The following is a 27508-nucleotide window of genomic DNA, read 5'->3' on the forward strand; positions in this document are numbered from 1 at the left end:
CCAAACCTGCGACCTCTACCAAAGAGAAGAATAAGGGCAGCAGACACATGGGAACACCACCACCTGGAAGTTCCCCTCCAAGCCACACATCATCCTGACTTGGGAATATATCACCGTTCCTTCACTGTCGCTGGGTCAAAATCCTGAAACTCCCTCCCTAACAGCACTGTGGGTGTACCTACACCACAGGGACTGCAACAGTTTAAGAAGGTGGCTCACCATCACCTTCTCAGGGGCAATTAAGGACAGGAATTAATGTTGGTGTTGCCAGCAACGTCCTCATCTTAGGAATGGACTGAATGGCTGCCTTCTGTAGGCAGAATTATCTGGCCTTGTTTTGGTGGGGGTGGGGCTGTAAAATGTGGCAAGCCATTCAGGAGTTTGTTGACTTCAGCGGGACCGGAAGATTTCCCCTGGCGGTAGGGGCTGGAAAATTCCAGCCAATGTCTAGATTTATGATCAAGGAGTGGAACCATAGCAAGGATCAATGCTTTCAGAGGCTGCTTTAGATCATGGAAAGAGCCAGACTGTAGGGGGGGAGACCCAATCCCTGCGCTCAGCCAGCAGGATCCCAAAGATAAACTCCCTCGGATCGGTTAAGGCAGCCATCCAAAGGAAAGACCCATTGCCTGGGAGCTGCTGCCAATTCCTGGGGGTTTTAGTACAATCACTGCTGTGAGAATCACAGAAAATTACAGCACAGGAGAAGGCCATTCAGCCCATCGTGCCTGTGTCAGCTCTTTGAAAGAGCAATTGTGCTTGGTCCCAAATCCCTGCTTGTTTTTCCATAACCTTGTTAAGCTCCTCATCCTCAAGTATCTGTCAAATTTAAAATTATTTATGGAATCAGCTTCCACCACCTTTTCAAGTCGAGCGTTCTAGATACTGACAATTCTCTAAATGATGATTTCTTTCCTTTTCAACTCTTGGACCCAATGATTTTGAACCTATAACCCCTGATTATTGACCCCTTCACTAGAGGGGACAGTTCTTTAATTCTCTACCCTATCAAAACTTCTCAACACCTTGAAAACCTGGATCAGGTCACCCTTTTTATCCTCTCTGTTCCAAGGAGGACAGTCTGAACTTTTCTAACCTTTCCTTATAACTGAGACCTCTCATCTCTGGTGAAGGTCTGGTAAACCTCCCCTATATCCTTTCTAAGACCTTTACATCTTTGCTGGAGTCTTGTGCCTAGATATGTCCCCATTACTCCAACTGAGGGAGAATGTCTTTTTACACAGTGAGTTTGATGATTCTCTTTTTTTTATTCTAATTTTTTTAATGTATTACTTCTAAGACATTGGTGTCACTGACAAGGCCAGCATTTATTGCCAATCCTTAATTGCCCTTGGGAAGGTGGTGGTGAGCGGCCTACTTAAACCGCTGGTGTCCATTTGGTGTAGGTGCTCCCATAGTGCTGTTCAGTAGGAAATATAAGTCCACTTGCCAACCAATCAGCACTCTCTTCTCATGAAGTATAAATTGTTGTTCCCTTTACATTTGATATTCTTGCATATCTGTCCTGATGAGTGCAAGGGGAAAAGCTTCAACAACATGTCTTTTCTCAACAATACTCAAGTTCTGTACTACCAAACAACTATTTGAAATATAAGTTATTGTTGCTGAGTTCCAGGGTTTTGACCCAGCGACGATGAAAGAACAACCAATATATTTCCAAGTTGGGAGGGTGTGTGGCTTGGATTGGAACTTGGAAGTGCTGGTGTTCCCATACGCCCAGGGAAAGAGCAGGGACTAATTAGATAGACCTTTCAAAGAGTTACGCTGGGCAGAATGGCCTCCTGCTGTGCTGTATGATTCTATGAGTGTGGCGGTGGGGGGCAGGTTAGACAAAAAAAATTACATCTTCGATTCCCTTCAAAGACCCTTTTCTAAAAGGGATTCATTAGTTTGGACCCTGAGCTCCAAACCATCACTAACCTGGAACCGTGCATCTGGGAAAGTTATGTGCAAGTTGGCAGGCAGAATGTCACTGAGGCAAAAATAGAATCCAGCTGCCAAATTAGGAACAAAGTCGGGTAAAAAGCCTTTTGTTTAATCTGAAATGAGTGGGGCCAAGGAAAAGATTAAACTCAGAACAGAATCTTTTTCACTCCGTGCAAAAAACTGTTGCCGACAGAAAATGTAACAAGCAGTTCAGATTTATAAAACCCAAATACACCTTCCACATGAGCAGTTCTCATTCATACCAAAGAAAAAGAGGTATTTGCAATTTAATAAAAGAAAACTCTGCAAAAAAACAAGGAGGGGAGATGAAGAGATTTTGTTTAACTCAGTGAGATGCGATCAATAATGAAAGCAGATTCAACAGTAACTTTTTCAAAAAGTGAATTGGACAGATACTTGAATGGGGAATATTTGCAAGGCTATGGGGAAAGGGCATGGAGATTTGGGGCTCTTCGGACAGTTCTGTTAAAAGGCAGGCACAGGCACAATGGGTCAAATGGCTTCCTGCACTGCTTCACTTTTACTTCATCTCCCTGCTCCACACGCCAAGCTCTGACCATTGCCAACCTGACTCAGTTGGTCTCTGGGTCACCTCAAAGTCAGAAGGTTGTTGGATCAAGCCTCTGGGCCAGGGACCCGTGCAAATAATGTCGATTAATATTGCAGCGCAGCGCTGAGGGACTGCCGCCTTGTTTGAGATGTTAAACTGAGGCCTGTTCAACCCGATGGTGGGGAGTTATGCGTCGGTTGTGGCTCATTTGGTAGCACACTCTGAATCACAAGCTTCGGGGTTCAAGCCCCACTCCGGGGCTTGTGGGCCAAAATCAAGGCTGACACTCCAGTGCGGTACTGAGGGAGTGCTGCACTGTCAGAGGTGCTGCTTTGCGGATGAGATGTTTAAACTGAGGCCCCACTTGCCTGTCTGGATGGAGGTAATAGAACAATTGGCACTATTTGAAGAAGAGCAGGCAAGTTGTCCCCCATGTCCCAGCCAATATTTATCCCTCAATCAACATCACAGGAAAAAGATACTTTCTGGTCATTATCAAATTGCAGCTTGCAACCTGAACTCGAATTGGCTTCTGCGTTTCCTACATTACAGCTGTGACCACACTTCAAAAGAAAAAGGGCTGCTTTGGCTGTAAAGCTTTTTGCGACATCTGGCGTGAAAAGCGTGATAAAAACCCAAGGCCTGAATTTCACGCTCCCCCCACCAGTGGGTTTTTAGGCGGGGGGTGGGGGGATGCGGTGGAGAACGGAGCATGAATTGCAGGGATGGGGTTCCCTCTGGGTTCCTGCCCACACCGACCACACAGCGATTTTACACTGGGGCGAGCAAGGCCCCGGATGGGGAGCCCACCCTTGTCCCAATTGAGGCCCTTAAGTGGCCAATTAATGACCACTCAATGGCCATTCTCTGCCCAGCCTCAATATTTAGGTTGGCGGGAACATTGAACCTCTGTGGAGAAAGGCTGGAAAGAATCAAAGTTAGACCTTGGGCGTGAAGGGGGATGCTGGGGGTGCAACTGGAACTCGTCCCTACACCTGGTCTCTCCACCGAGACACCAACCGCCCCCCTTAAGAACCCCCCCTTCCAAGCCTTTCCTACCCTCCACGCCATAGGGCCCCTCACACTTACCTTGTCCTCTGGCTCCAACACTTAGGCTCAGGCAGGTGGTTCCTCTCCTGTCCAATGCAGCATTGTCGTTGCAGGGACTGGAAAGCTGCCGGCCAATCTGATTGGCCGACAGCTCTCTAAGGCAGGACTTCCTCCTGAATGAGGGGAGGAAGTCCCATCTGCAGCCAATCACTGGAGCGTAAATTGGCCACGGGGCAGTTGGGCTCGGCAGGGATTTGTTCCCCACTGACACTTCGGATGATGGGAGGCGAGCCCCCACTATCCAAAAAGTTCAGGCCCAGGTCTACCTTTCCTTTGCTGTGCGTATCTTAAAGTCTCCATGTGCTATCTGAACAGTGAGTTCTCCTGTTGTTCTGGCCAACATTCCTCCCTTAAACAAGGTGCTCAAAAGAATGATTAAGTAGACACTCATCTCATTTCTGCTTGTAGAATATTTGAAGAATCTTTAAAGTTACTCCTTATATTGATATAGCCTCTAATTACATTCCATGTCCAAAGGGTATGGTAACACAGTATACAAATGATCCCATTCTAATTAAGCTACATGTACTACTACCCCTCCCCCGCCGAGTACAGTTCGTGCAGTGATAAATTATTAATCTGCTTCTGTGAAACCCTGGAGATGGTGCGGAAGAGATTTACCAGAATGATAACCAGGGACAAGGGACTTCCATTATGTTGAGAAACTGGAGCTGGCACTACCCATATAAATATTGCCAGGATGTGGATATTAGTCTGTGATGCCAACACACCCAATCCAGAAGCAAAAGAGAAACTGGGATCTTTCTCCTTTAAATTATTTAAAGTGTTAAATAGATTTAAGAGAGATGTTCAAAATTATGAAGAGTTTTGATAGGGTAAATAGGGAGAAACTGCCAGGGGACAGAGATTTAAGATAATTAGCAAACGAGCCAGAGGAGAGACAAGGGGAATATTCTTTTTCACGGTGAGTTGTGATTTGGAACGCGTTGACTGAAAGGGCAGTTGGAAGCAGATTCAATAATAACTTTCAAATCAGGATTTAATGAAAACTTGAAAATGAAAAATTTTCAGGGCTATGGGGCAAGGATGGGTGAGTGGGACTAATTGCTCTCTGCTTTAAAGTGAACAACTTCAGCTTCTCTAGTCTCCGCACATTCAGCACCATCTTCTAAATGGCACTTGGCAGGCAGTTCATTCATGCCAACTTCCTACATGGCAAATTAAGTCCATTATGTTCAAACTCAGATAGCCAGACAGTGAAGGATGGAGCTGGAGCCCAGTCCTTATACACTTACAATCCTTTATACACAGAGACACACATTATATATCATGCACCTCTAATCAGAACCACAGTTTAATTCTGCTCCTATGACCAGTTAGCAAAAAGGGATAAATACCTGAATACAATTAACACCCAATTAATATACAATTAACACATTCAGAACCACAGTTTAATTCTGCTCCTATGACCAGTTAGCAAAAAGGGATAAATACCTGAATACAATTAACACCCAATTAATATACAATTAACACATTACACAAGCGGTACTTGAACTTGTTCGATTGAGCAACCCCTTTTCAAGTGGGTTAGTAAAGACAGAGCCCCATCTAAATGATAGTACTTTATAATACTTCCAATATGGAAGGCCTGCATGATCTTCAGCAGGTGGTGGTGAACTGCTGCAGAAACTAATTGTGTTGTTAGTGTGAGTGGTCCATGATTTTGACCCAACGATAATGAAGGAATGGCGATAAAGTTCCATCACGCCCCTGACTTGTGCCTTGTAGATGATGGAAAGGCTCTGGGGAGTCAGGAGGTGAGTTACTCACCTCAGAATTCCTGTCATTTGACCTGCTCTTGTAGCTACAGTGTTTATATGGCTAGTCCAGTTAAGTTTCTACATATGAATATAAGAAATAGGGCAGGAGTAAGCCATTCAGTCCATTGAGCCCCTTCTGCCATTCAATAAAATCATGGCTGATCTGATGTGGAGTTAATTTAACTTTCCAGTCTGCTGCCCCACCCCCCACACCCCCACTCCCCCCACCCCCTCCATAACCCTTGACTCTCTTGTTAATCAAAAATCTGTCTAACTCTGCCTTGAATAAATTCAATAACCCAGCCTCCACTGCTTACTGGGGGATTCCAAACACTAACGACCTCTGAGAGAAGAAATTCCTCCTCATCCCCATATTAAATGGGAGAGCATTTATTTTGAAACTGTGCCCCCTACCTTTAGATTCTCCCACAAAGGGAAACATCCTCTCATCATCTACCCCCTCAGTCAAGCCCCCTCAGAATCTTATATGGTTCAATAAGATCACCTCTCATTCTTCTAAACTCCAATGGGTATAGGCCCAACCTGCTCGATCTTTCCTTATAAGCCAACCTCCTCATCCCAGGAATCAACCCGGTGAACCTTCTCTGAACTGCTTCCAATGCAAGTATGTTCCTCTGTAAGTAAGGAGACCAAAACTGCACACAGTACTCCAGCTGTAGTCTCAACAATGCCCTACACAGCTGTAGCAAAACTACCTTATTTTTATATTCCATTCCCCTTGCATCAAATGCCAATATTCCATTTGCCTTCCTAATTACTTGCTGTTCCTGCATGCTAACTTTGTATGATTCATGTACCAGGACACGCAGATCCCTCTGTGCCACAGCATTCAGCAGTCTCTCTCTCCATTTATATAATATTCTGCTTTTCTGTTCTTCCAGCCAATGTGGACAAGTTCACATTTTCCCACATTATACTCCATCTGCCAAATTTTTGCCCACTCAACCTATTTATATCCCTTTGCAGACTCCATGTTTCCTCCTCACAATTTGTTTCCCTACCTACTTGCCTATCATCAGCAAGTTTGGCTGATCCCTGTGGCCCGGCCCTTCCCGATGCTGGCTACCCTGATCATAATGATGGACCCATCCCCCCACCCTGCCTCCCTGCGCGGCCAGAAATTGTTGGGCAGTCTTCTGAGAACGCGGGAAAGCCATGTCGCCCCCGCTTAATCCCTGAGCCGCCACGAAACTGCGGTGAGCTCAGGGATAATGGCTATCAATTGGCTCATTAATGAGACTAATCGGTAACCACCGGCAGCCAGGAATCCCACGCCAGCCCCTTCCACACTCCGGATTAACCCGCCCCTGGGAGACTGACGTGGGGCCTCTCCTGTGGGTTAAGTGGGCTTGGCCACCATGGTCCCCATTAAATCCAGCTCTCTATCACTGTGTCACCACCACTGCGGGATCTGTCCTGAGGGTGGGGACAAGACATTCAGACAGAGTTGGCGATCGAGGACAAAAGCAGAAAATGCTGGAGACGGTTAACATTTCAGGTCAATGACCTCCCATCAGAAAGGACTTTTGATGAAAGTGCATTGACCTGAAACGTTAACTCCGTCATTTTCTCCACAGACGCTGCCTGACCTGCTGAGCTTTTCCAGTATTTTCCGTTTTCATTTCAGGTTTCCAGCATCTGCTGTAATTATCTTTTGTGATGCTGTTGGTGGTGTCTGGAAAGTTAGGTGTAAGGTGTGATTCTGTGAGTGTGATTATGTCAGACTAGCTTGACAAGACCCAAACCTCCCTGTCGCTTGCCATTTTAACACTCCACCCTGTTCTCTTGCCCACATGTCTGTCCTTGGCTTGCTGCATTGTTCCAGTGAAGCCCAACGCAAACTGGAGGAACAGCACCTCATCTTCCGACTAGGCACTTTACAGCCTTCCGGACTGAATATTGAATTCAACAACTTTAGATCTTAAACTCCCCCTCCCCCTATCCCCACCCCGCTTCTCCCCCCCACCCCTCCCTTTTTTTTTCAATAATTTATATAGATTCTTCTTTCCCCACCTATTTCCATTATTTTTAAATCTAAAACTAAAACCTTGTTAGTCTGTCCACCCCACCCCCACTAGAGCTGTACTTTGAGTATCCTGTCTTCCATTCTTAATTAGCACTTTTCTTAGACAAATATCACCACCTTCAACACCTCTTTGATCCTTTTGTCTGTGACATCTTTTGATTATCTGCTCCTATCACTGCTTATCTCCACAATCACCACACCCTCAACTTCTCTCTTCCCCCCCGCTCCCCCCCCCCCCCACCTTAAACCAGTTTATATTTCTCCCTTCTCCTAACTATGCTTCAGTTCTGCCGAAGGGCCATGAAGGCTCGAAACGTTAACTGATTTCTTCTCCGCCGATGCTGCCAGACCTGCTGAGTTTTTCCAGGTAATTCTGTTTTTGTTTTAGCTTGACTAGTCTGTGGGTCAGCACTCCTAATTTTGGCACAAGCCCCCATAGGTTAGTGAGGAGGACTTTGTAGGGTTGACAGGGCTGGGTGTGCTTTAGCTGTTTCCGTTGCCTTAGTTGATGCTGGGTGATACGTCCAGTTTTATTCTTATTACACCTGTTCCTGGTGGTTTGAAACAACTTGAGTGACTTGCTAGGCCATTTCAGAGGGCAGTTAAAAATCAACCTCATTGCTGGGAGTCTGGAGTCACATGTAGGCCAGACCACTGTATAGACAGAACAAAAACAGAAACAGAAATACCTGGAAAAACTCAGCAGGTTTGGCAGCATTGGCGGAGAAGAGCGCAGTTGACGTTTCAAGTCCTCATGACCCTTCAACATTCATGCTGCCAGACCTGCTGAGTTTTTCCAGGTATTTCTGTTTCTGTTTTTGTTTTGGATTTCCAGCATCCGCCGTTTTTTGCTTTTATCACTGTATAGACAGAAGCTGTTGTAGCTGCTGATGTTTATTTAACCATGGCAGATTTCCTCCTTTAAATGTTTTGAGGTTTCACTCTGCTAGTGTCACACATCATGAATCTTTTCCACTGTTTACATAGATGCGTCTATTTGTTTGTAAAGCCTCCATGGAAACATTAATCTGCCTTCTATCCCAATAGTTTATGAGAAATGCACATCCCAGCTGTGACCAATCCCCCAATTTACATCAGTGGTGGAAATCCAGGCTTATTTTGCCATCTATGGGCATTGAAGCTAATTATAGCTGGCTGGACAGTAACTTGCAGCACAATAGGCCTTACTCTCTGTATGGATACTCATTGGTACCCCTGCTAGATTCTTACAGTCAATTCTCTGCTCTTATGTCACTGTACTGCTGACACGATGTCTTTGAAATGTTCCATACAGTTGTGCATCGCAACACTAAACTGTGAACTGTTTCAATCTCATCATCATCCTGCATTAATATAGCACCTTTAACATAGGAAAGGTATTGCAGAGTTGATTAAATGTTGGGTCAAGGGAATAGGGCTTTAAGGAGGAGAAGGGAAGCATTGGAGAGGTTTAAGGAGGCAATTCCAGAGTTAAGTGCCAGACAACAGAATCGATGGGAGGACAGTAACAAAGAAAGATATTTAATAATTGAATTTGGTACAGAGAAGAGTTTTGAGTTATTGGAGGGATTACAGGAGAGAATAGTCAGTTGTTGCAGGGGCTACCCAAATGGTGAATGCATAAGGAATTGCAGGAACCCAGAGATCTCAGAGAGTTATAGGGCTGGAAGAGATCACAATGAGGTGGAAGGGACAAGACGATGAAGGGATCTGAATGTTGAGATAAGAATTTTAAATTGGAGATGCTGCGGGGAGTGGGGACAAATGTAAGGCAGTGAACATAGAGGGAATAGGTGAATGGGACTTGGTATCGGCTTTCCTTACAGTTTCACTGTCAAGTTAGAAACAGCGAAACATTCATTGTAACATCAGAAGTGTTTGCAACATTGGGTATAACTAGGTATCCGTATAATTTTCCACTAAGTCTGACCTAACATTTTAGCTCCTTAGCACTTGAGAGAAAGAGAAAAAGTTTCTTGTTGAGGCATCAGATGAGGCGAAGAATAAAATGAAACTGGGGGCACGCGCAGACTGCTGCCAGACCTGCTGAGTTTTTCCAGGTAATTCTGTTTTTGTTTTCTAACATTTTAGCTGCTTACTTTCAACCACCTACAATATTTACCTACACACCCAAGCTAAAATATCAATAACAACTTGGCACTTATAACAGTAAAATATCCCAAGGAGCTTAACGAGGGCGTTACCAGGCGCAAAATGACTCTGAGCCACTTAAGGAGATATTAGGATAGATGAGCAAAATCGTAGTCAAAAAGATATGTTTCTAGGAGCAACTTAATGAAGGAGAGTGAGGTAAAGAGGCAGAAAGGTTTAGGGATGGAACTCCAGAGCTTAGGGCCCAGGCACAGCAACCAATGTTGTTCCAATTAAAATCGGGGATAATCAAGAGGCCAGAATTAGATGAGTGCAGAGATCTTGGAGGGTTGTAAGGCTGGAAGGCATTACAGAGATAAGGTGGGGGACAAGGCCTTGGACAGGTCTGAATGCACAGATAAGCATTTTAAAATTGAGACATTACTTAACTGAGAGCCAGCAAGCGCAGGGGTGATGGGTAAACAGGACATCACAGAATAATAATAGGTTTTGACCTCACACTGCACCTTGGTATGGGTCTGAAGAATTAGAAGCTCCAGGCATTTCACAAAGAAAGGAATGGGGGCTTCTTATGCCTCATCTGGCCTCCATCGCCATGCAGTTAGAACTCTTCGCAGCAAGTGTCTGAAGCACAATTTTTTATTCTTTCATGGGATGTGGGCATCGCTGGCTAGGCCAGCATTTGTTACTCATCCCTAAATTGCCCTTGAGAAGGTGGTGAGCCGCCTCCTTAAACCACCGCAGTCCATCTGGTGTTGGTGCAGCCACAGTGCTGTTTGGCAGGGAGTTCCAGGATATTGACTTATTTTGACTCTGTTGACCTTCCCGCTGTTTTGCCCCCTCCCACAGACCTGAGCCTGGTCATTGCACTCACCTCCAACCTGCTCCAACACTAAATGAGCATCACACCCTGGTCTCAGACTCGAGGGACATTTATAAGACATCAGTTTATGTAGTATCATACAGTGGTGGGTGGGGGGAGGGGAGGGAGGAATTTCCCCTGTGCCCTGGCAGAGTGTAACCGTGTACTTTACAAATGGATTTCTGATTTAATTACACATTGCTCAGAGGGAACACAGTATAAAGTGATGTTAAAAAGCATGCTAAAGTCCGGGGCGGGGGGGGGTCCACAAGTGTTTGAACTGATGTATGAGACATTAATCTGGCTTAGGGGCAGTTTTGGGTTATACGCCTGCTTTCGATTCCTGATCTTACTGTTTCACTGGAGCTGCCTATCTGCATCTGCAAGTGTCTGATGAGAATAGGAATTGGCCGCACTAGCGGTCAATTTTGTTGTCTGGCATTTTAACCCTAGATACTCTGCCATGTCAATAGAGTGAGGAACAGAAAGGGATAAAGAATATCATAGAGAGAGACCTCCTTCAATTTGGTCTACTGTATTCGCTGCTCCCAATGTGGTTTCCTCTAAACTGGGGAGACCAAACGCAGACTGGGTGACCGATTTGCGGAACACCTCCGGTCTGTCCGCAAGCATGACCCAGACCTCCCTGTCGCTTGCCATTTCAACACTCCACCCTGCTCTCATCCCCACATGTCCGTCCTTGGCCTGCTGCAATGTTCCAGTGAAGCTCAACACAAACTGGAGGAACAGCACCTCATCTTCCGACTAGGCACTTTACAGCCTTCCGGACTCAATATTGAGTTCAACAACTTCATATCATGAACTCTCTGCTCCATCTTGACCCCTTTTTTAATCCAATTTATATTTATTTATATTTTATTCTTTTATTTATTTGTGCATTCTTTTTTATCCCTTTTCCCCAACACCCACCCCCCTCCCCCCACAGGGCCATCTGTCACTTGTTTCTATGTTGTGCTTTCACAGAGCACTGAGCCTTGTTCTGCTAATAACACCTTCTGCCACTATCAGCATCTTCTTTGGTCTTTGCCACTACCATTAATATTCCCCTTGTCTTGTGTCCATGACATCTTTGTCAATCTCTCCTGAGCTCCCACCTATCCCTGACCTCCTATCTTGCTCCACCTGCTCCACCCTCACTTAAACAGTACAAAATCCATCACATCACATTTCTACTTCTCTTTAGCTCTGAAGAAGTCATATTAGACTTGAAACGTTAACTCTGTTTCTCTTTCCACAGATGCAGCCAGACCTGCTGAGGTTTACCAGCATTTTCTGATATTTGATATTTATTTAATATAGAAACTTTGGGAACTCCATACACCTTCCCTGTATCATTCAAGTCACTTCTGCTCTGCCCTGTCCTCCTATTTCTCCCAAACTCCAAACGTGCTCCCTGACACTCTCTGGGAATCATCTTGCCTCAGTTGACGAGACTCTTACCTTTGGATCAAAGGTTTGTGGGTTTGAGATCCACTCAGGGCTCCAGCACATGGTCTCAGCCCACATGTCAGCGCAGCGCTGAAGAGGTGCAGCTTTGTTGGAGATGAGAAACCAAACCAAGGCCCTGCCTGCTCAGGCGTGAAAAAGATCCCATGGTCCAACTCAAAGTTGAGCAAGGAGGTTTCCCAGTGTACGGGCCAACATTCCTCCCTCAGCCGATACCACTGGAAACAGCTTAACTGGTCATTCATCTCATTTGCTGCTTGTGGGACCGTAGAGTCTGTGAATTGTCTGCCTGCAGCAACAGCAATTAAACTTCCAAAGTAATTAAACAGTTGTGATTTTCTTTGGAAGGTCCTCAGGATGTTATTTACTAATTTTCTTTCTCTCATTCCTATTTATTTTATCCTTCCTTTGTCCTTTCTCAATCCTGAATGGGTTGAAATCAAGAGCAATCGCTCCATTTTCTACCCCAAATCTTTCTTGCCCAACACATCGACATTGTCACCTCACCTCCCTCTGCCCTCTCTTCCTCCAGCAATCCGCAGGTTTTTGATTACTCTTACTTCCTGCCTTATTACTTGACCTACATCTGTTCTCGATCTGGCAATACCCCCTAATCTAAAGTTCCTGTCCTTGTTTTCAATTCCCTCCATGGCCTCCGCTCTCCCTGTAATCTCCTCCAGCTCTACAACCCCGTGAGATCTCTGCACTCCTCCAATTCTGGCTCTTTATGCATCCCCAATTCTCTTCACTCTACCATTGACGGCTGTGTCTTCAGCTGTCTAGGCCCTTGGCTTTGGAATTCCCTCCCTCAACCTCTCTCCTTTAAGAAGTTCCTTAAAACTATTCCCTTGACCAAGCTTTTGGTTACATGTTTTAATGCCGCCTTATGCGGTTTGGTGTCGAATTTTGCTTGACAATCAATCCAGTGAAGCGCCTTGGGTTGTTTTACTACATTAAAGGCGCTATATAAACCAAGCATTTGTTGATCTTTTCCACGCTCATTTTTTCACCCTCGCTGGAGACCCCACATCATGGATATCAGCTTAGGACTCTCAGTTTGTCAAAAATGAGTTCATTCCATAAACTGTGTTGAGCTGATGGTGAGGATGTGGAACACACAGCCCCAGATAACTATAGTTGTTAGTCAATTGGCATGTTTAAGAGGGCGGTTGATACTGACTTGGAAAGAAGGGAACTTGGAAGAAGACTGTCAACTCAGATTAAAATGATAGAAATATCAAGGTTAACAATAATGGCGGAGCAGGTTTGATGCAGTTCCTGTGTCACTGAAACATCTTCATTGGGAAATCTATGCCATGCATTTGTAATCCATTGTGACAGGTAAAGAAAGCTTTGGCTGAGGAAGAAGGTGAAATCGACCGTGATATTTTGAGCAATTTCCTTGAGTGAACAGATAGTCAGCAGCTACCAAAAGACAGTGCAACAAAACACATTCCTGATGGATCATTGTGCCAGGATTAGGAGCTGACAGATGGTACTTACCATGATCGTGTGAAAATACAAACAGGGATTGCTTCATAAGCATTGTGACAACTTCCATATAGCGGCCGCTGTGTTCTCCTGCACCGTGTATTATCATCACTAAAGCCCTGGAAGAATTAGGCGGAAGAGGAAATCAGCAGTGGAAGAGCAAGCATTAATTTACCGAAAAAGTGCATTAAAACCTTGTAATTCAACCCTGATTTCATCTCTGCAATATTACCTATCTGACCTTGCCTCAGGCCATCTGATGCAGATATCCTCTTCCGTGCTTTGATTACCTCCGGACTCAACTATTTTAAGTTCCGTTTGTCCATTACCCCTGTGTTCGTTGACCTACTTTGGCTCCTGGTTCAATGACAACTCAAAATTAGATTTCTTACACTTATGTTCAAATCTCACCATGGCTTTTCCATTCTCCATCTTTCTAAACTCTTCCAGCCTTACAACTCTCTGCAAACTCAGAGCTCCTCTGATTCTGGCCTCTTGCGCATCCTCAAGTTCCTTCACCCAACCGCTGGTGGCCCCATCTTCGACTGTCAAAGCCCCAGGCTCAGGAATTTCCTACATAAAACTCCCTGCCTCTCTCCTTACTTTCCTCCTCTAAGATACTTCTGAAAGCTACCAAGCTCTTAGATTCATCGAACACAGAAATAAGCTGTTTGGTCCATTTTGTCTGTGCCAGCTCTTTGAAAGAGCTGTTCAATTAGTCTCACTCCCCTGCTTTCTCCCCATAGCCCTGCAATTTTTTTCCCTTTCAAGTGTACACCCTATTCCCATTTGAAAGTTATTACCTCAATATTTTCATCCCTTTTAGTCTGTTTGTCTATAAACAACATATCTCAATAACTAATGGATGGATTTCAACGAAACTTGGTACACAGATAGGGAATGGGCCAAGGGAGAAATGGTTAGTTTTTGGAGAAGATGCAGATACAGATCCTGGAATTTTTTTAAAGGATCCATTAATATTGCGAGATAGACTGAATTGACTTTTTTTTCAAATGTTGTGGGTTGTTTTATTTAGAATGTTGATTGTTTTAAAATCTTGTGGATTATCTCAGCTGCTGTGGTGAAATTTGCCACAGCTGTCAAAACGTCAGCAGAGTTTTCAGAGCAGGTTGTTGGATTTGGATTGGTCTGAAGCCTCCCCAGTGAGATGGAAGCTCATAATAAAAAGATTTCTTTTTTCAGCTTTTGTAGTGACAGACCAACAACCAGGCAGAGAAAAGCCTCAAGGAAGAGTTGTATAATTTTAATAACATTGAGTTAACTCACCATAGTAAAGGTATGTGCTCTACTGAGTGCCCTCTTCACTTGTTAATGAACCTGTTTCGATCCCTTTTCTCAACAATTTCAGAAGCAAGAGCATTCCCACTGGCACACATGACATTATAGTGTCTGACGAAAGGTCATCAACCCTAAACATTAACTCTGTTTTGCTCTCCCCCTACACTTCCAGGCCTGCTGAGTGTTTCTAGAATTACGCATTTTTATTTCAGCTTTCCAATGCTAGGCTGTGGAAAGACATGTGCACAAGACTGGTGATGAGTTTGGATACAATGTTTAACTCTGGGAAATATGTCCCTCTGTTTCTTAATGTCAGTGAATTGTAGTCAGAAGTTTTTTTATTTTCATTCACAGGATGTGGGCGCTGACTAGGCCAACATTTAGCGTCCATCCCTAATTGCCCTTGAGAAGATGGTGGTGAGCCACCTTCTTGAACTGCTGGAGTCCATGTGTTGTAGTTGCTCCCATAGTGCTGTTCAGTAGGAAATATAAGCCCACTTGCCAACCAATCAGTACTTTCTTCTCATAAAGTATAAATTGTTGTTCCCTTTATGTTTGGTATTCTTGCCCTTGAGAAGGTGGTGGTGAGCTGCCTTCTTGAACTGCTGCAGTTCATGTGGAGTAGGTTCTCCCACAGTGCTGTTAGGAAGGGAGATCCAGGAGTTTCACCCAGCGACAGTGAAGGAACGGACAATATATTTCTAAGTCAGGATGGTGAGTGGCTTAGAGGGGATCTTCCAGGTGGTGATGTTCCCATGTGTCTGCTGCCCTTGCCCTTCTAGATAGTAGTGGTTATGTGTTTGGAAGGTGCTGTCTAAGGAGACTTGGTGAGTTCCTGCAGTGCATCCTGTAGATGGTACACACTGCTGCTACTGTCCGTCAGTGATGGAGGGAACAAATGTTTGTGCATGTGGTGCCAATCAAGTGGCTGCTTTGTCCTGGATGGTAACAAGCTTCTTGAGTGTTGTTGGAGCTGCACTCATCCAGGCAAGTGGAGAATATTCCATCACACTCCTGACTTGTGCCTTGTAGATGGTAGACAGGCTTTGGGGAGTCAGGAGATGAGTTACTCGCTGCAGGATTCCTAGCTTCTGACCTGCTCTTGTAGCCACAGTATTTATATGGTTAGTCCAGTTCAGTTTCTGGCCAATGTAACCCCCAGGATGTTGATAGTGTGGGATTCAGTAATGGTGATGCCATTGAATGTCAAGGAACAATGGTTAGATTCTCTCTTGTTGGAGATGGTAATTGCCTGGCACTTGGCTGGCCTGGATGTTACTTGCCACTTGTCTATTCACCATTACCTGTTGTTAGAATAAATAAATAAATTATGCTCCCTTATTTGGAATCCAGTAGAATCCACTGGCCCTGGCTTCTCTCCTCCTCTTCCCCTCCTCTCAATCTTTACCTTCATCCCCCTCCCCTCAAGGCTTTCGCTGGGAGTGAGTAACTGAGCAATCCAGATTCCCAGTCTGTGCTGGGTGAGAGCTGTTGCCTTGGTCTCCCAGTCCCTGGGATAGAGAGGGGTAAAATCTACCAGGTCTCCCTGCTCCAGTTTACTGCCCTGGTCCATCAGTTGGACGTGTTGGGTGAGGGTCAAGCAGACTTGTCTCAATCTGGAAAGGTCAGTTGGGCAACTGCAGGGTGCTGAGCCCTGGGAGCCACATCTCAGCAAAGAATTAATGGCTTCAGTGGAGAAAGGGAGAAGGAGAGAAACCGACTAAACTTGGCAGAGGAAAGGAGGGGCAGGAAACAATAGCGCTGCTTGATTTGGCTGCCATCCCAGCCGTTAGGGGTGTTGTTCACTGTAGTTTACTAAACAAATGAGTACAATATAATGCTGACTGTTTTACACTGTTTGTAGAAAGTATTTGCATTTCTATAGCGCCATCAGGATGTCCCAAAGTGCTTCACAGCCAGTAAAATACTTTTTGAAGTCTGGTCAGTCATGTAACTTAGGAAACACAGCAGCAAATTGGTGCACAGCAGGATCCCACAAACAGGAATGTGATAAAGGATCACACAATTTCTTAGCGATGTTGGTTGAGGGACAAATATTAACCAGGACACTGGGAAGATCTTCCCTACTCTTCTTCAAAAACTGTGGCCCTGGGACCTTTACACCCACCTGAGAGAGCAGACATGAGAGAATCACAGACAAAGACACAAAATAGATAGAGAGAAGATAGAGAGAGACTCTCGTACAAATTCGGGGAACATGAGAGACAGAAACAGGAGAGATGGAGAGAGATATTGGGCTGATTCCACAGAACCATCCCTACTGCAGTGGGTTAGGGAAATCTGGTCAGTTGCTCGGAAGATGCGCACTGAATTTGTTGTCGGACCACCGACCGCGAACGGCCCCCATCCACGATTTCACGCTGGCCGGCCAATTAACGGCCAGGCAGCGTGAAGCGCGCGCTGAGAAGCTCAGCACTGCTGGGGGTGGGGGGCGGGAGGAGGGTGGGCACTGACGTCAGCCTGGGCGTGGGCCAGCGCTGACAGAAATCTCCCTGCAGGCACAGAGCGGCCTCAGTGAGCTGAAGACCTGAAAAGCATTAAATAAAGTTTTTCAAATCAGGAAAAAAAAATGTCCAAGCATCACAATCAGTCTCCTGAACATTTTACATGATAAAAATGCTGTGCATAGATTTTTATTTTTATTTTATTTCATAATGGAAGCCTCATCACGCCCTTTGACGAGGTTTCATGAAAACTGTAAAGGCCGCCTGGCTGATTCGCCCGTCTGCCAACCGTGAGGCTGGGCAGACCACGAAAAATCGGGGGTCAATTGCTCTGTTAATGGGTTTAATTGCCCTGTTAATTGCCGGTGGGTGCGCTTCCGACTTTTGCACATCGAAATATCGCGGGACGGCGTCGGGACACTCACCCGGCGTCACCTCGCGTGATTTCACGTCCGATCGGGTCGGGCACGCGCCCGCATGGTCAGCGTAAAGTTCTGCCCAAGGTCCTTTTGAAGTTTTTACTGTCTTCACTGTTCACAATGCTTCCGAGTTTTGTATCATCCACAAACTTTGAAATTGTGCCCTGTACGCCAAGATCTAGGCCATGAATATATATCAGGAAAATAGGGTCCCAACGCTGACCCCTGGGGAACCCCACTACAAACCTTCCTCCAGCCCAAAAAACATCCATTAACAACTACTCTCTGTTTCTTGCCGCTAGCCAATTCTTGTCCATGTTGCTACTGCCCTTGTATTCCGTGAGCTACAACTTTGCTCGCAAGTCTGTTGTGCGGCACTGTACCAAACCCCTTTTCGAAATCCACGTACACCACATCGACAGCATTGCCCTCATCGACCCTCTCTGTTACCTCTTCAAAAAGCTCCAGCGAGCTAGTTAAACATGAATTTTCCTGAAGGAATCCATGCCGCCTTTCCTTATTTAACCTGCGTTTGTCCTTGCGACTGTTAACTCTGTCCGGGATTCCTGGCTGGGATTTTCTGGCCCTGGGGTGCAGCCGGCCAGCCAAAAGTCCATTGACTTTACGTGGGACCCGGAGACCCCGGCCGTAGGCGGGGCCAGAAAATCCCAGCCACGGTTTCTCAAAGTTTAAAAGCAAAAAAAAACCGCGGATGCCGGAAATCCGAAACGGAAACAAAAATACCTGGAAAAGCTCAGCGGGTCTGGTAGCACCTGCGGAGAGGGACACAGTTAACGTTTCGAGTCCGAGTGACTCTATTTTTCCTTAGTTCTGGTGAAGACTCGAAATGTTAACTGTGTCCCTCTCCGCAGTTGCTGCTGAGTTTTTCCAGGTATTTTTGTTTTTTGTTTCTCATAGTTTCCCCATCACCAAAGTTAAACTGACTGGCCTGTAGCTGCTGGGCTTATCCCTACAGCCTTGGGATAAGGAGATCAGGCAGGAAAGTGAGGCCAAAGATCAGCCATAACGTTGTTAAATAGTGGAGCAGGTTTGAGGGTCCATATGGCCTACTCCTCCTCCTACTGCTTTTGTTTTTAACCTGCCCTCCCCTCTAAAAGCTAGTGTTTAGATTGTGTTCACTGTGGAGAACTGGCTCCACGAGGCACACTCTGGTGATCAGTGAACCTAATGTTGACGGAGGCTATTGTGGATTTTACATTTTTTGGCTCTGGTCCCAGGCTGGGGGTGGTGGAGGAGGGCAGGGAAATGGGAGGGGTCAGAACAAACAGCAGGAAATAACTGGTTTACTTTCTCTTTTTTGACACTTTTGAAGCGGAATCTGAACGCTCGGGGTGTGACATTTACAGTTTGTTATCAGCAAGTAAAAGGACAGGTTCCACAATACTCCTTCCTCTTCTAGCTTATCTTCTGAAAGACAGTTCCATAACTCCATTATCATATTAAAATCAGACGCTGCTTCTGCAGCTGCTTGCCCAACCATTTTTCAGAGTTATCAGAAATCTCTCGGCTTTTCAATATCTGCAGTCAATCATGTCAAGCCCGTCCACGCAGTCAGCAACTTCCTTTGGTGTTTCGGTTCCTGGGCAACTTGACCTTAAAAGTCTTTTATCCTTAACACCTCGCCTCATAACTTGATACCTGTGGTTCCACAGCCTTCATGCCAGCCTTTGGCCTTGCCAGTTTCATCTCAGCCATCTTAGAACAACAGGAAGTTGTTCCGTGAAGTCCCCCCCATAGACCTGCGAACTTCTTCACCTCAGATAATTATGCAATTCCCTCTCGGATGCCTCGATTGAATCTGCCTCCACCACGCCCTCAGGCAGAGCATCCCAGATCCTAAACACTCACGGCGTAAAAGAGATTTTTCTCACGTCACCATTGTTTCTGTTGCCAATTAGCTTAAATCAATGTCCTCTGGTTCTCAACCCTTCCGCCAATAGGGATAGTTGCTCCCTGTCTACTTTGTCCAGATCCCTCATGATTTTGAACACCTCTATCAAACCTTTTCTCTGAGAAAAACAGCCCTAGCTTCTCTGCATGGCTGACATTCCTTATCCCTGGGACCATTCTTGTGAATCTTTTCTGCACGCTCTTATTCTCAGCCTTTCTGGCTCAGTATCCATATCCTCATTGATTTCTACTTGGGCCACGTTAGACACTTTGCAAATATAAGTTCTTGTTGTAATTCCCTTGACATGACAACTAACATCCAAGTTTAGTTGGTTACTTCTGGCCGCACACATGCCTCCCTCCATCACCTCGTTTGTCCTCATACCTCCCCCCCCCCACCAACTCCAACCCTTCCCCCGCCCCTCCCCCAACTCCCTGCACAGGGCTCACCAGCTCTTCACTCAACCACCATGAAAAGGTCCTGGGATTTTACCAAACCTCAGCTGACAGTAGCTCTGGCTGAGAGGACTGTTTACAATCTGGGCAGAGCAATGGAGCAGAATGACGTGGCACATATGTGGTTCAAACCTCAATTTCACTGAATCTCATCCAACCATCAGTATATTTTTTCACACATAGGCTTTGTAAAATAGGTCAGGCTTGATGTGTTAAATACATTAAAACAGCACTTTTGCAATTAACTCCTATGGTAATGACAAATGGTTAGTGCCATTTGCTTGCATATGCTGTAAGAGATGATACTAAGAAGCTGTTCCCCATGCCTGGAAAGTCTAGAACTAGGGGTCAGTCTCAGGATAAGGGGTCAGCCATTTAAGACTGAGATGAGGAGGAGTTTCTTCACTCAGAGGATGGTGAATTTTTGAAATTCTCGACCTCAGAGAGCTGTGGATACTCAGTTGTTGAGTGTGTCCAAGGCAACTGGATCAATTCTTGGACATTAAGGTATACGGTGAAAGGGAGAGAAAGTGGAGTTTATGGGGAAATTTAGCCATGATCTTGTTGAATGGCGGAGCAGGCTCCAGGGGACTATGTGACCTACTCCTGCTCCTGCTTGTTATGTTCTCTCCATCTGCCCTCTCGGGAAAGGTCCCACAGAAATTACCAAAGAAGAGCAGGAAAGTTTAATCCCGTGTCCTGGTCAAATTTTATCCCTCCCTGTTCTAGACAGCTGAAGGCTGACGTCAACGAGTTGTGCGTGTTGTATTTGGGAGCCTTGCCACAGGCTCACAGGTGGACTGCCCATGATCCTCCCAATATCCACAGCCAAGGTCTGAGCCTTCATCCAGCGATGCATTATCCCTGGGCAATTATCCCAAAGGTGGTGAGTTTTTTTCCAAAAATAGTACTTTTTTCAGATGTAGGAAACTTTATTTTCCCTCCAGATCATTGAAATGTTACATTCCTCTCTACCTAGTTCACTTCGGGAAATGCTTGACATAGCATATTATTGACCTACCCACTCTCTCATAATTCACGGTCCAATGTCGCATTCTTGAACTGCCTGAAAAAAATCTTACAGAAAGTTCTGTGTCCTTTGACTGTATTCTTTACACAGTGAAAGACGGGACATTGTATCCTATCATTTAAAGTTGTATTCTTCCAGAAATGCTTCATTACTGCGTAACACAATTGGCACAAATGAGACCTTGGACCCTATAAATCGACAATCCTACTCTGACGTTGTAACAACAGTGGAACTTGGCAAGTGTCAACTGTGGCTCAGTGGATAGCATTCTTGCCACTGAACTAGAATGTTGTGGGCTTTAGGCCAAATCCAGTGACTAGAGCACAAAATCTGGGTTGAAATCCAGTGCCAGAGAATGCTGCACCCTTGAAAGTGCAAAAGGTCCCATGGCCCTATTTTGAAGAACAGCAGGGAAATTCCCAAAACTTATTCCCCAACCAATATCACTAGCACTGATTATCCAGTCATTAGCTCCTTCCTACTTGTGGGAGTTTACTGTGCACAAATTGACTGCTGCATTCCCTACTTTACAACAGCGATTACACTTGAAAATTCACTTCATTGGCTGTAAAGCACTTTGAGGATGAAAGGAAGGACAAGCAAAGCCGGAGCTTCCTGGCTGATGAAAGAGATAGAGAGTAAGATGACAGATGTCAGGTTGACAACACAAGTGAGAACTAGGCTATGCATAGAAAGTTCAGAGGGGAAATGTTAAAGGAAATAAACGAAGCAAGGAGAAAGAAAACGAGAAGAGACTGGCAGCTAACATAAAAAGGAATCCAAAAGAGACATCAAGGGATATGGAGATAGAGCGGGAAAGTGGCGTTAAGGTAGATGATCGGCCATGGTATAATTGAATGACAGAGTAAGCTCGATGGGCTGAATGGCCTACTTCTGTTCCTATGTTCTTATGTTCCTATGTTCTTACTCAGAAACTAGGGTCTTAAATCTAAACAAAAGAAACCACGGAGGTATGAAGGGCAAAGTTGGCTGTGGTAGATTGGGAAACTACACCAAAAGGCACGATAGTAAACTGGCAATGGCTAGCGTTTAAAGAATTAATGCCTGTTTTACACCACAATTACATTCCTTTGAAGCACAAAAACCCAGCAGGAAAGGTGATCCAACCGCGGCTAGTAAGAGAAGTTAAAGATTGTATTAGATCAAAGGAAGAGTCTTATAAAATTGCTTAAGGAAAGTAGTAAGGCTGAGGATTGGGAGCATTTTAGAGTTCAGTAAAGGACAACCAAGAAAGTGATAAAGGAACAGAAAATAGAATATGAAAGTATATTAGCAATAAACATAAAAAATGGACTGTAAAAGCTGCTATAAGTATGTAAAAAGGAGAAGATTAGCAAAGACAAATGCGTGCCCATTACAGGCAGAGACAGGAAAATTTATAATGGGAAATAAGGAAATGGCACTGAAGCTAAACAAATACTTTGTATCTGTCTTCACAGAGGAAGATACAAAAAACCTCCCAGGAATACTAAAGATCCAAGGGACTAGCGAGAATGAGGAAGTGAAAGAAATTAGTGTTAGTAAAAAGAGTAGCACTGGAGAAATTAATGGGACTAAAACTTGATAAATTCCCCTGGACCTGATGGTCCACATTCCAGAGTGTTGAAGGAAGTGGCTGTAGGGATAGTGGATGCATTGGTGGTCATTTTCCAAAATTCCATAGATTCTTGAACGGTTCCCGCAGATTGGGAGGAAGCAAATGTAACCCCACCATTTAAGAAAGGACGGAGAGATAAAACAGCGAACTACAGTCCTGTTAGCCTGACATCAGTAGCAGGGAAAATGTTGGAATCTATGAGAAAGGATGTTATATCTGGACACTTGGAAAATAATGATAGGATTGGGTAGAATCAACATGGATTTATGAAAGGGAAATCATGTTTGACAAACCTGTTGGAGTTTTTTGAGGACATAACTAGCAGAATAGATTAGGAGGAACCAGTGGATGTGGTGTATTTGGATTTTCAGAAAGATTTCAATAAGGTCCCACACAAGAGGTTGGTAAACAAAATCAGAGCATAACATGGGATTGGGGGTATGGATTGAGAATTGGTTAATGGACAAAAAACAGACAGTAGGAATAAATGCGACATTCTCAGGTTGGCATGCTGTGAATAGTGGGGTACCACAAGGATCAGTGCTTGGGCCCCAGCTATTCACAATCTACATCAACGATTTGCATGTGCGGGCCAAAAGTGATACTTCCAAGTTTGCTGATGATGCAAAGCTGGATGGAAATGTGAATTGTGAGAAGGATGCAAAGAGGCTTCAAGGCTATTTAGACAGGCTAAGCGAGTGGGCAAGAACATGGCAGATGGAACATAAGGTGGAAAAATGTGAAGTTATCCACTTTGGTAGGAAAAACAGAAATGTAGAGTGTTTTCTTAAATGGTGAAAGATTGGGAAGTGTTGATGTCCAAAGGGACCTGGGTGTCCTTGTTCATGAGTCACTGAAAGCCAACATGCAGGTGCAGCAAGAAATTAGGAAGGTAAATGGGGTGTTGGTTTTTATTGAAGAGGATTGGAGTATAGGAGCAAAGAAGTTTTGCTGCAATTGTATAGAGCCTTGGTGAGATTGCAGACTACACCTGGAGCATAGTGTGCAGTTTGGTCTCCTTACCTAAGGAAGGATATACTTGCCACAGAGGGAGTGCAGCAAAGGTTCATCAGACTGCTCCCTGGAGTGGTGAGATTGTCCTATGAGGAGGAGACTGGGCCTGTATTCTCCAGAGTTTAGAAGAATGAGAGGTGATCTCATTGCAGCATTCAAAATTCTTACAGGGCTCAACAGGGTAAATGCAGGAAGGATGTTTCCCCTTGTGGCAGGGGGTAGAGGCGGTGTCTGGAACCAGGGGACACAGTCTCAGAGTAAGGGGTAGGCCACTTAGGACTGAGTTGAGGAGGAATTTCTTCAATCAGAGGGTGGTGAACCTTTGGAAATCTCAACCTCAGAGGGCTGTGGAGGCTGTCATTGAGTATGTCCAAGACAGAGATTGATAGATTTCTGCATACTAATGACATCAAGGGACATGTGGATAGTGCAGGAAAATGGCATTGAGGTAGATCAGCCATGATCTAGTTGAATGGCAGAGCAGGCCCGAGGGGCCGAATGGCCAACTGCTGCTCCTATTTCCATAAGACCATAAGACCATAAGACATAGGAGCAGAAATTAGGCCATTTGGCCCATCGAGTCTGCTCTGCCATTCAATCATGGCTGATAAGTTTCTCAACCCCATTCTCCCGCCTTCGCCCCGTAACCTTTGATCCCCTTACCAATCAAGAACCTATCTATCTCCGTCTTAAATACACTCAATGACCTGGCCTCCACAGCCTTCTGTGGCAATGAATTCCATAGATTCACCACTCTCTGGATAAAGAAGTTTCTCCTCATCTCTGTTCTAAAAGGTCTTCCCTTTACTCTGAGGCTGTGCCCTCAGGTCCTAGTCTCTCCTACTAATGGAAACATCTTCCCCATGTCCACTCTATCCAGACCTTTCAGTATTCTGTAAGTTTCAATCAAATCCCCCCTCTATTTCCTATGTTCCTATGACATGTGGCAGATGAAATATAATGCAGAAAAGTGTGAAGTGTTACAGTTTGGCAGGAAGAATGAGGAGAGGCAATACAAAATAAAGAATACAATTCTGAAGGGGGTACAGGAAGAGAGAAATCTGGGGGTAAATGGGCACAAATCATTGAAGATGAAAAGGCAGGCTGAGAAAGTGATTGATAGGCATTTGGGATCCTGGGATTTATAACAGAGGCATAGACTATAACAGCAAGGAAGTTATGATCAACATTTACAAAACTGTGGTTTGGCCTCAGCTGGAGCAGTGTGTCCGATTCTGGGAGCCACACTTTAAGAAGGATGTGACGGCTTTAAAGAGGGTGTGTTACAAGAATGGTTCCAGGAATGAGGGACTTGAGTTACATGGACAGATTGGGAAGCTAGGCTAAGAGAAAAGAAGGTGGAAGAGGAGGTTTGATAGAGGCGTTCGAAATCATGAGAGGGCTGGGCAAGTACATAGGGAGTAACAGTTCCCATTGGTGGAAGGGTTGAGAACCAGAGGACAATGATATAAGGTGAACGGCAAAAGTGACATGAGGAAAAACATTTTTACGCAGGTCCATTCAGCCCATCCTATCTGTGCTGGCTCTTTGAATCTTTCCAATTAGTCCCACTACCTTCCACTTTCCCGATTGCTCCCCAAATACTTTTGAAAGTTACTGTTGAGTCTGTTTCCTCGAACCATTCAAGTCGTGTATTCCACATCTCAACAACTCACTGGATGAAAAAGATACTTATTCCACACCATCCCCCAACACCGCGCCCCCACCCACTGCTCCAGTCCTTTTGCAATTGTTTCAGTTCTGTGTCCTCTGGTTACTGACCTTCATGCCAATGGAAACAGTTTCTCCTTATTACACACACCCCTCATAATTTTGAACATTTTTATTTGTTACAGCAATGATTAGATTTCAAAAGTATTTCATTTCATTGTCAAGTGCCTTGGGAAAACAACAGTAACAGCAACTTGCATTTGTATGGCACCTTTAACAGATTAAAGTGTGTTATTAATCCCAGCCACGTAAGGAGATATTAAGTCAGATGGCCAAAATCTTGGATAAAGAGGCAAGTTTTAAGGAGTGCCTTAAAGGAGGAGACCTAGAAAGGTTTCGGCCTCATGCAGCTGAAGGTGCACGGCTAACGGTGGAGCGATTAAAATCGGGGAAATGTACATGAGGCTGGAGTTGGAGGAATGTAGAGTTCAGGAGAAAGGCAAGGTGCGAGACCACGGAGAGATTTGAAAACAGAGCTAACAATGTTTACATTGGTCTCCAGGTCGTGAAAGGCGCTACGTAAATGCAAGTTATTTCTCTTTAGGGGGACTATCCAGAGGCAGGTGACTTGCAGATGGTGAAAAGTTAAGGAAAAGGCAGATAGCGGCCGCTTGAACAAAATCACATCATCCAAGTGACAAGCCTGTACAAATGACCGAGGTATGAACCGCTTGACCTGCTTACTGACTATATCCCACCGTGTTCCGCTTGGGGTACGACGACGAGGTTTTATGTTCGATCCCCTGCATCCTTCACCGGATAAAACAGGATTTTTGCCTGCCGGACATTCCCAGTTTACAATAGAGAGAGAGAGAGAGAGAGGATGGAAAAATCCCAAACGCGCGCAAACAAAAGTCAGCCAGGAAATTCCTGATCCAAAAAAATAATTGGAAAAAGTCACACCCCCGAATGGCTGGGCATTGGTGTTTGTCTAACCTGTGTTGAATGAAAAGCAGACGGTTTAACAAGATAACACACATTCACACACACACACACACACACACAGCCTCTGGTGAGGATTTGTAACCTCGCCTGATACCCGGGAATGTCACTCCCCAGTCTGATCAATTTCAGTCTCTGCAACACCCGCCTCTTTCCTCCCTCTTTAAACTGGGGGGGGGAGAGGGAGGTGGGGGGTGGATGGGGGTACAGGAGATGGATGAGGGGTGGGGGAGGGAATATGAAATTGATAAAGGTCAGTTGCACCTGCACAATACCATGATATGGAAAAAAAACTTGCTCCACAATCCACAACCCAGCGTTGAGTGAGCGAGCCCAGGATCAAAAGCCTCTTTTGCTGAGACACACACACACACCCAACAATAAGGTAAAGCTAACCTGGGCGGCTCTGAGGGTTCCCAGTATCGGCAGAAAATGTAATCCCCATCGGCGTTAACCAAGTGCGACAGGTTCCTGTAAGGCTCCCCTTGAGGGGTGACACGTTCCCCTCGACCCTGCAGCATCGCGGAGGCGCGGCAGCACCTGGCACACATATCGGGAAGGGGAGGGTGGTGGGGAGACAAAACAAGCCAAGTTACCAATTGTTGCGGGGGCTCGCCGGGAACCCGTAAGAAAAATGAGCCTTGCTGTGGCCATAACAGAGACTCTCTGCGGAGTTGTTGCGCCCTCTGGTACACTGACCCATCTTTCAGTCCATCGGTACCACCCGCGCCGCCGAGAGGACGTTTGAAAATGGCCAACAGAACCCAGCACCGACCTTAAATGAATACACGTAACGGACCCCGAAACAATCACAGAACACAGGGAAACTCTGAATTCGGGACCAGGACCCTTCGCCTCTTCTGTCAGGTCGCTTCACAATTCACTCGAGATCTTGCTCCGTTTCACATTCCCTTCCTTGTAAGTTGCTGAAATCGGAGCGACTGCCTCTGGCGGTGCCCTCATGCTTTCTCTTTTGCTAATTTGGTATTTTGTTTCGAAAAAAAGAGAGAGAGAGAGAGAGAGAGGCAGAGCCGGATACGAGGAGGGGGGAAATTCTTTGTGACACGTATGTGCCCCACGCTAGCTCTCTCCATTAAACACCACCACACACCAGTGCTGGACAGTGGGAGAGCATCACTCCAGGGTCATCGGTGTAAGAGAGTCACCAAGAAATTCAATCGGGGAACCCAGGAGAAACTTCTTTACCCAGAGAGTGGTGAGAATGGTGAACTCTC

At 45.3% G+C, this 27508-nt stretch overlaps 1 protein-coding gene across 2 annotated transcripts in view; it reads right to left on the minus strand.

Annotated features, from left to right (window-relative positions):
* Nucleotides 1-27273, minus strand: part of LOC144681493 (monoglyceride lipase-like) — an 84568-nt gene extending 57295 nt beyond the window's left edge. The window contains exons 1-3 of one of the 2 annotated variants that reach the window (XM_078543118.1): nt 27049-27272; nt 26670-26813; nt 13401-13507 (exon numbers count right to left, since the gene is read on the minus strand). In XM_078543118.1, coding sequence (XP_078399244.1) covers nt 13401-13507; nt 26670-26794 — 232 coding nt within the window. In that variant the 5' untranslated portion in view covers nt 26795-26813; nt 27049-27272. Of the gene's footprint in view, nt 1-13400; nt 13508-26669; nt 26814-27048 lie in introns of both variants that reach the window. The other variant, XM_078543119.1, reaches the window with a different exon arrangement.
* Nucleotides 27274-27508: the final 235 nt, after the last annotated feature.

The sequence above is a fragment of the Cetorhinus maximus genome, chromosome 6, assembly GCF_964194155.1.
Source record: "Cetorhinus maximus chromosome 6, sCetMax3.hap1.1, whole genome shotgun sequence".
NCBI classification, from domain to species: Eukaryota; Metazoa; Chordata; class Chondrichthyes; order Lamniformes; family Cetorhinidae; genus Cetorhinus; species Cetorhinus maximus.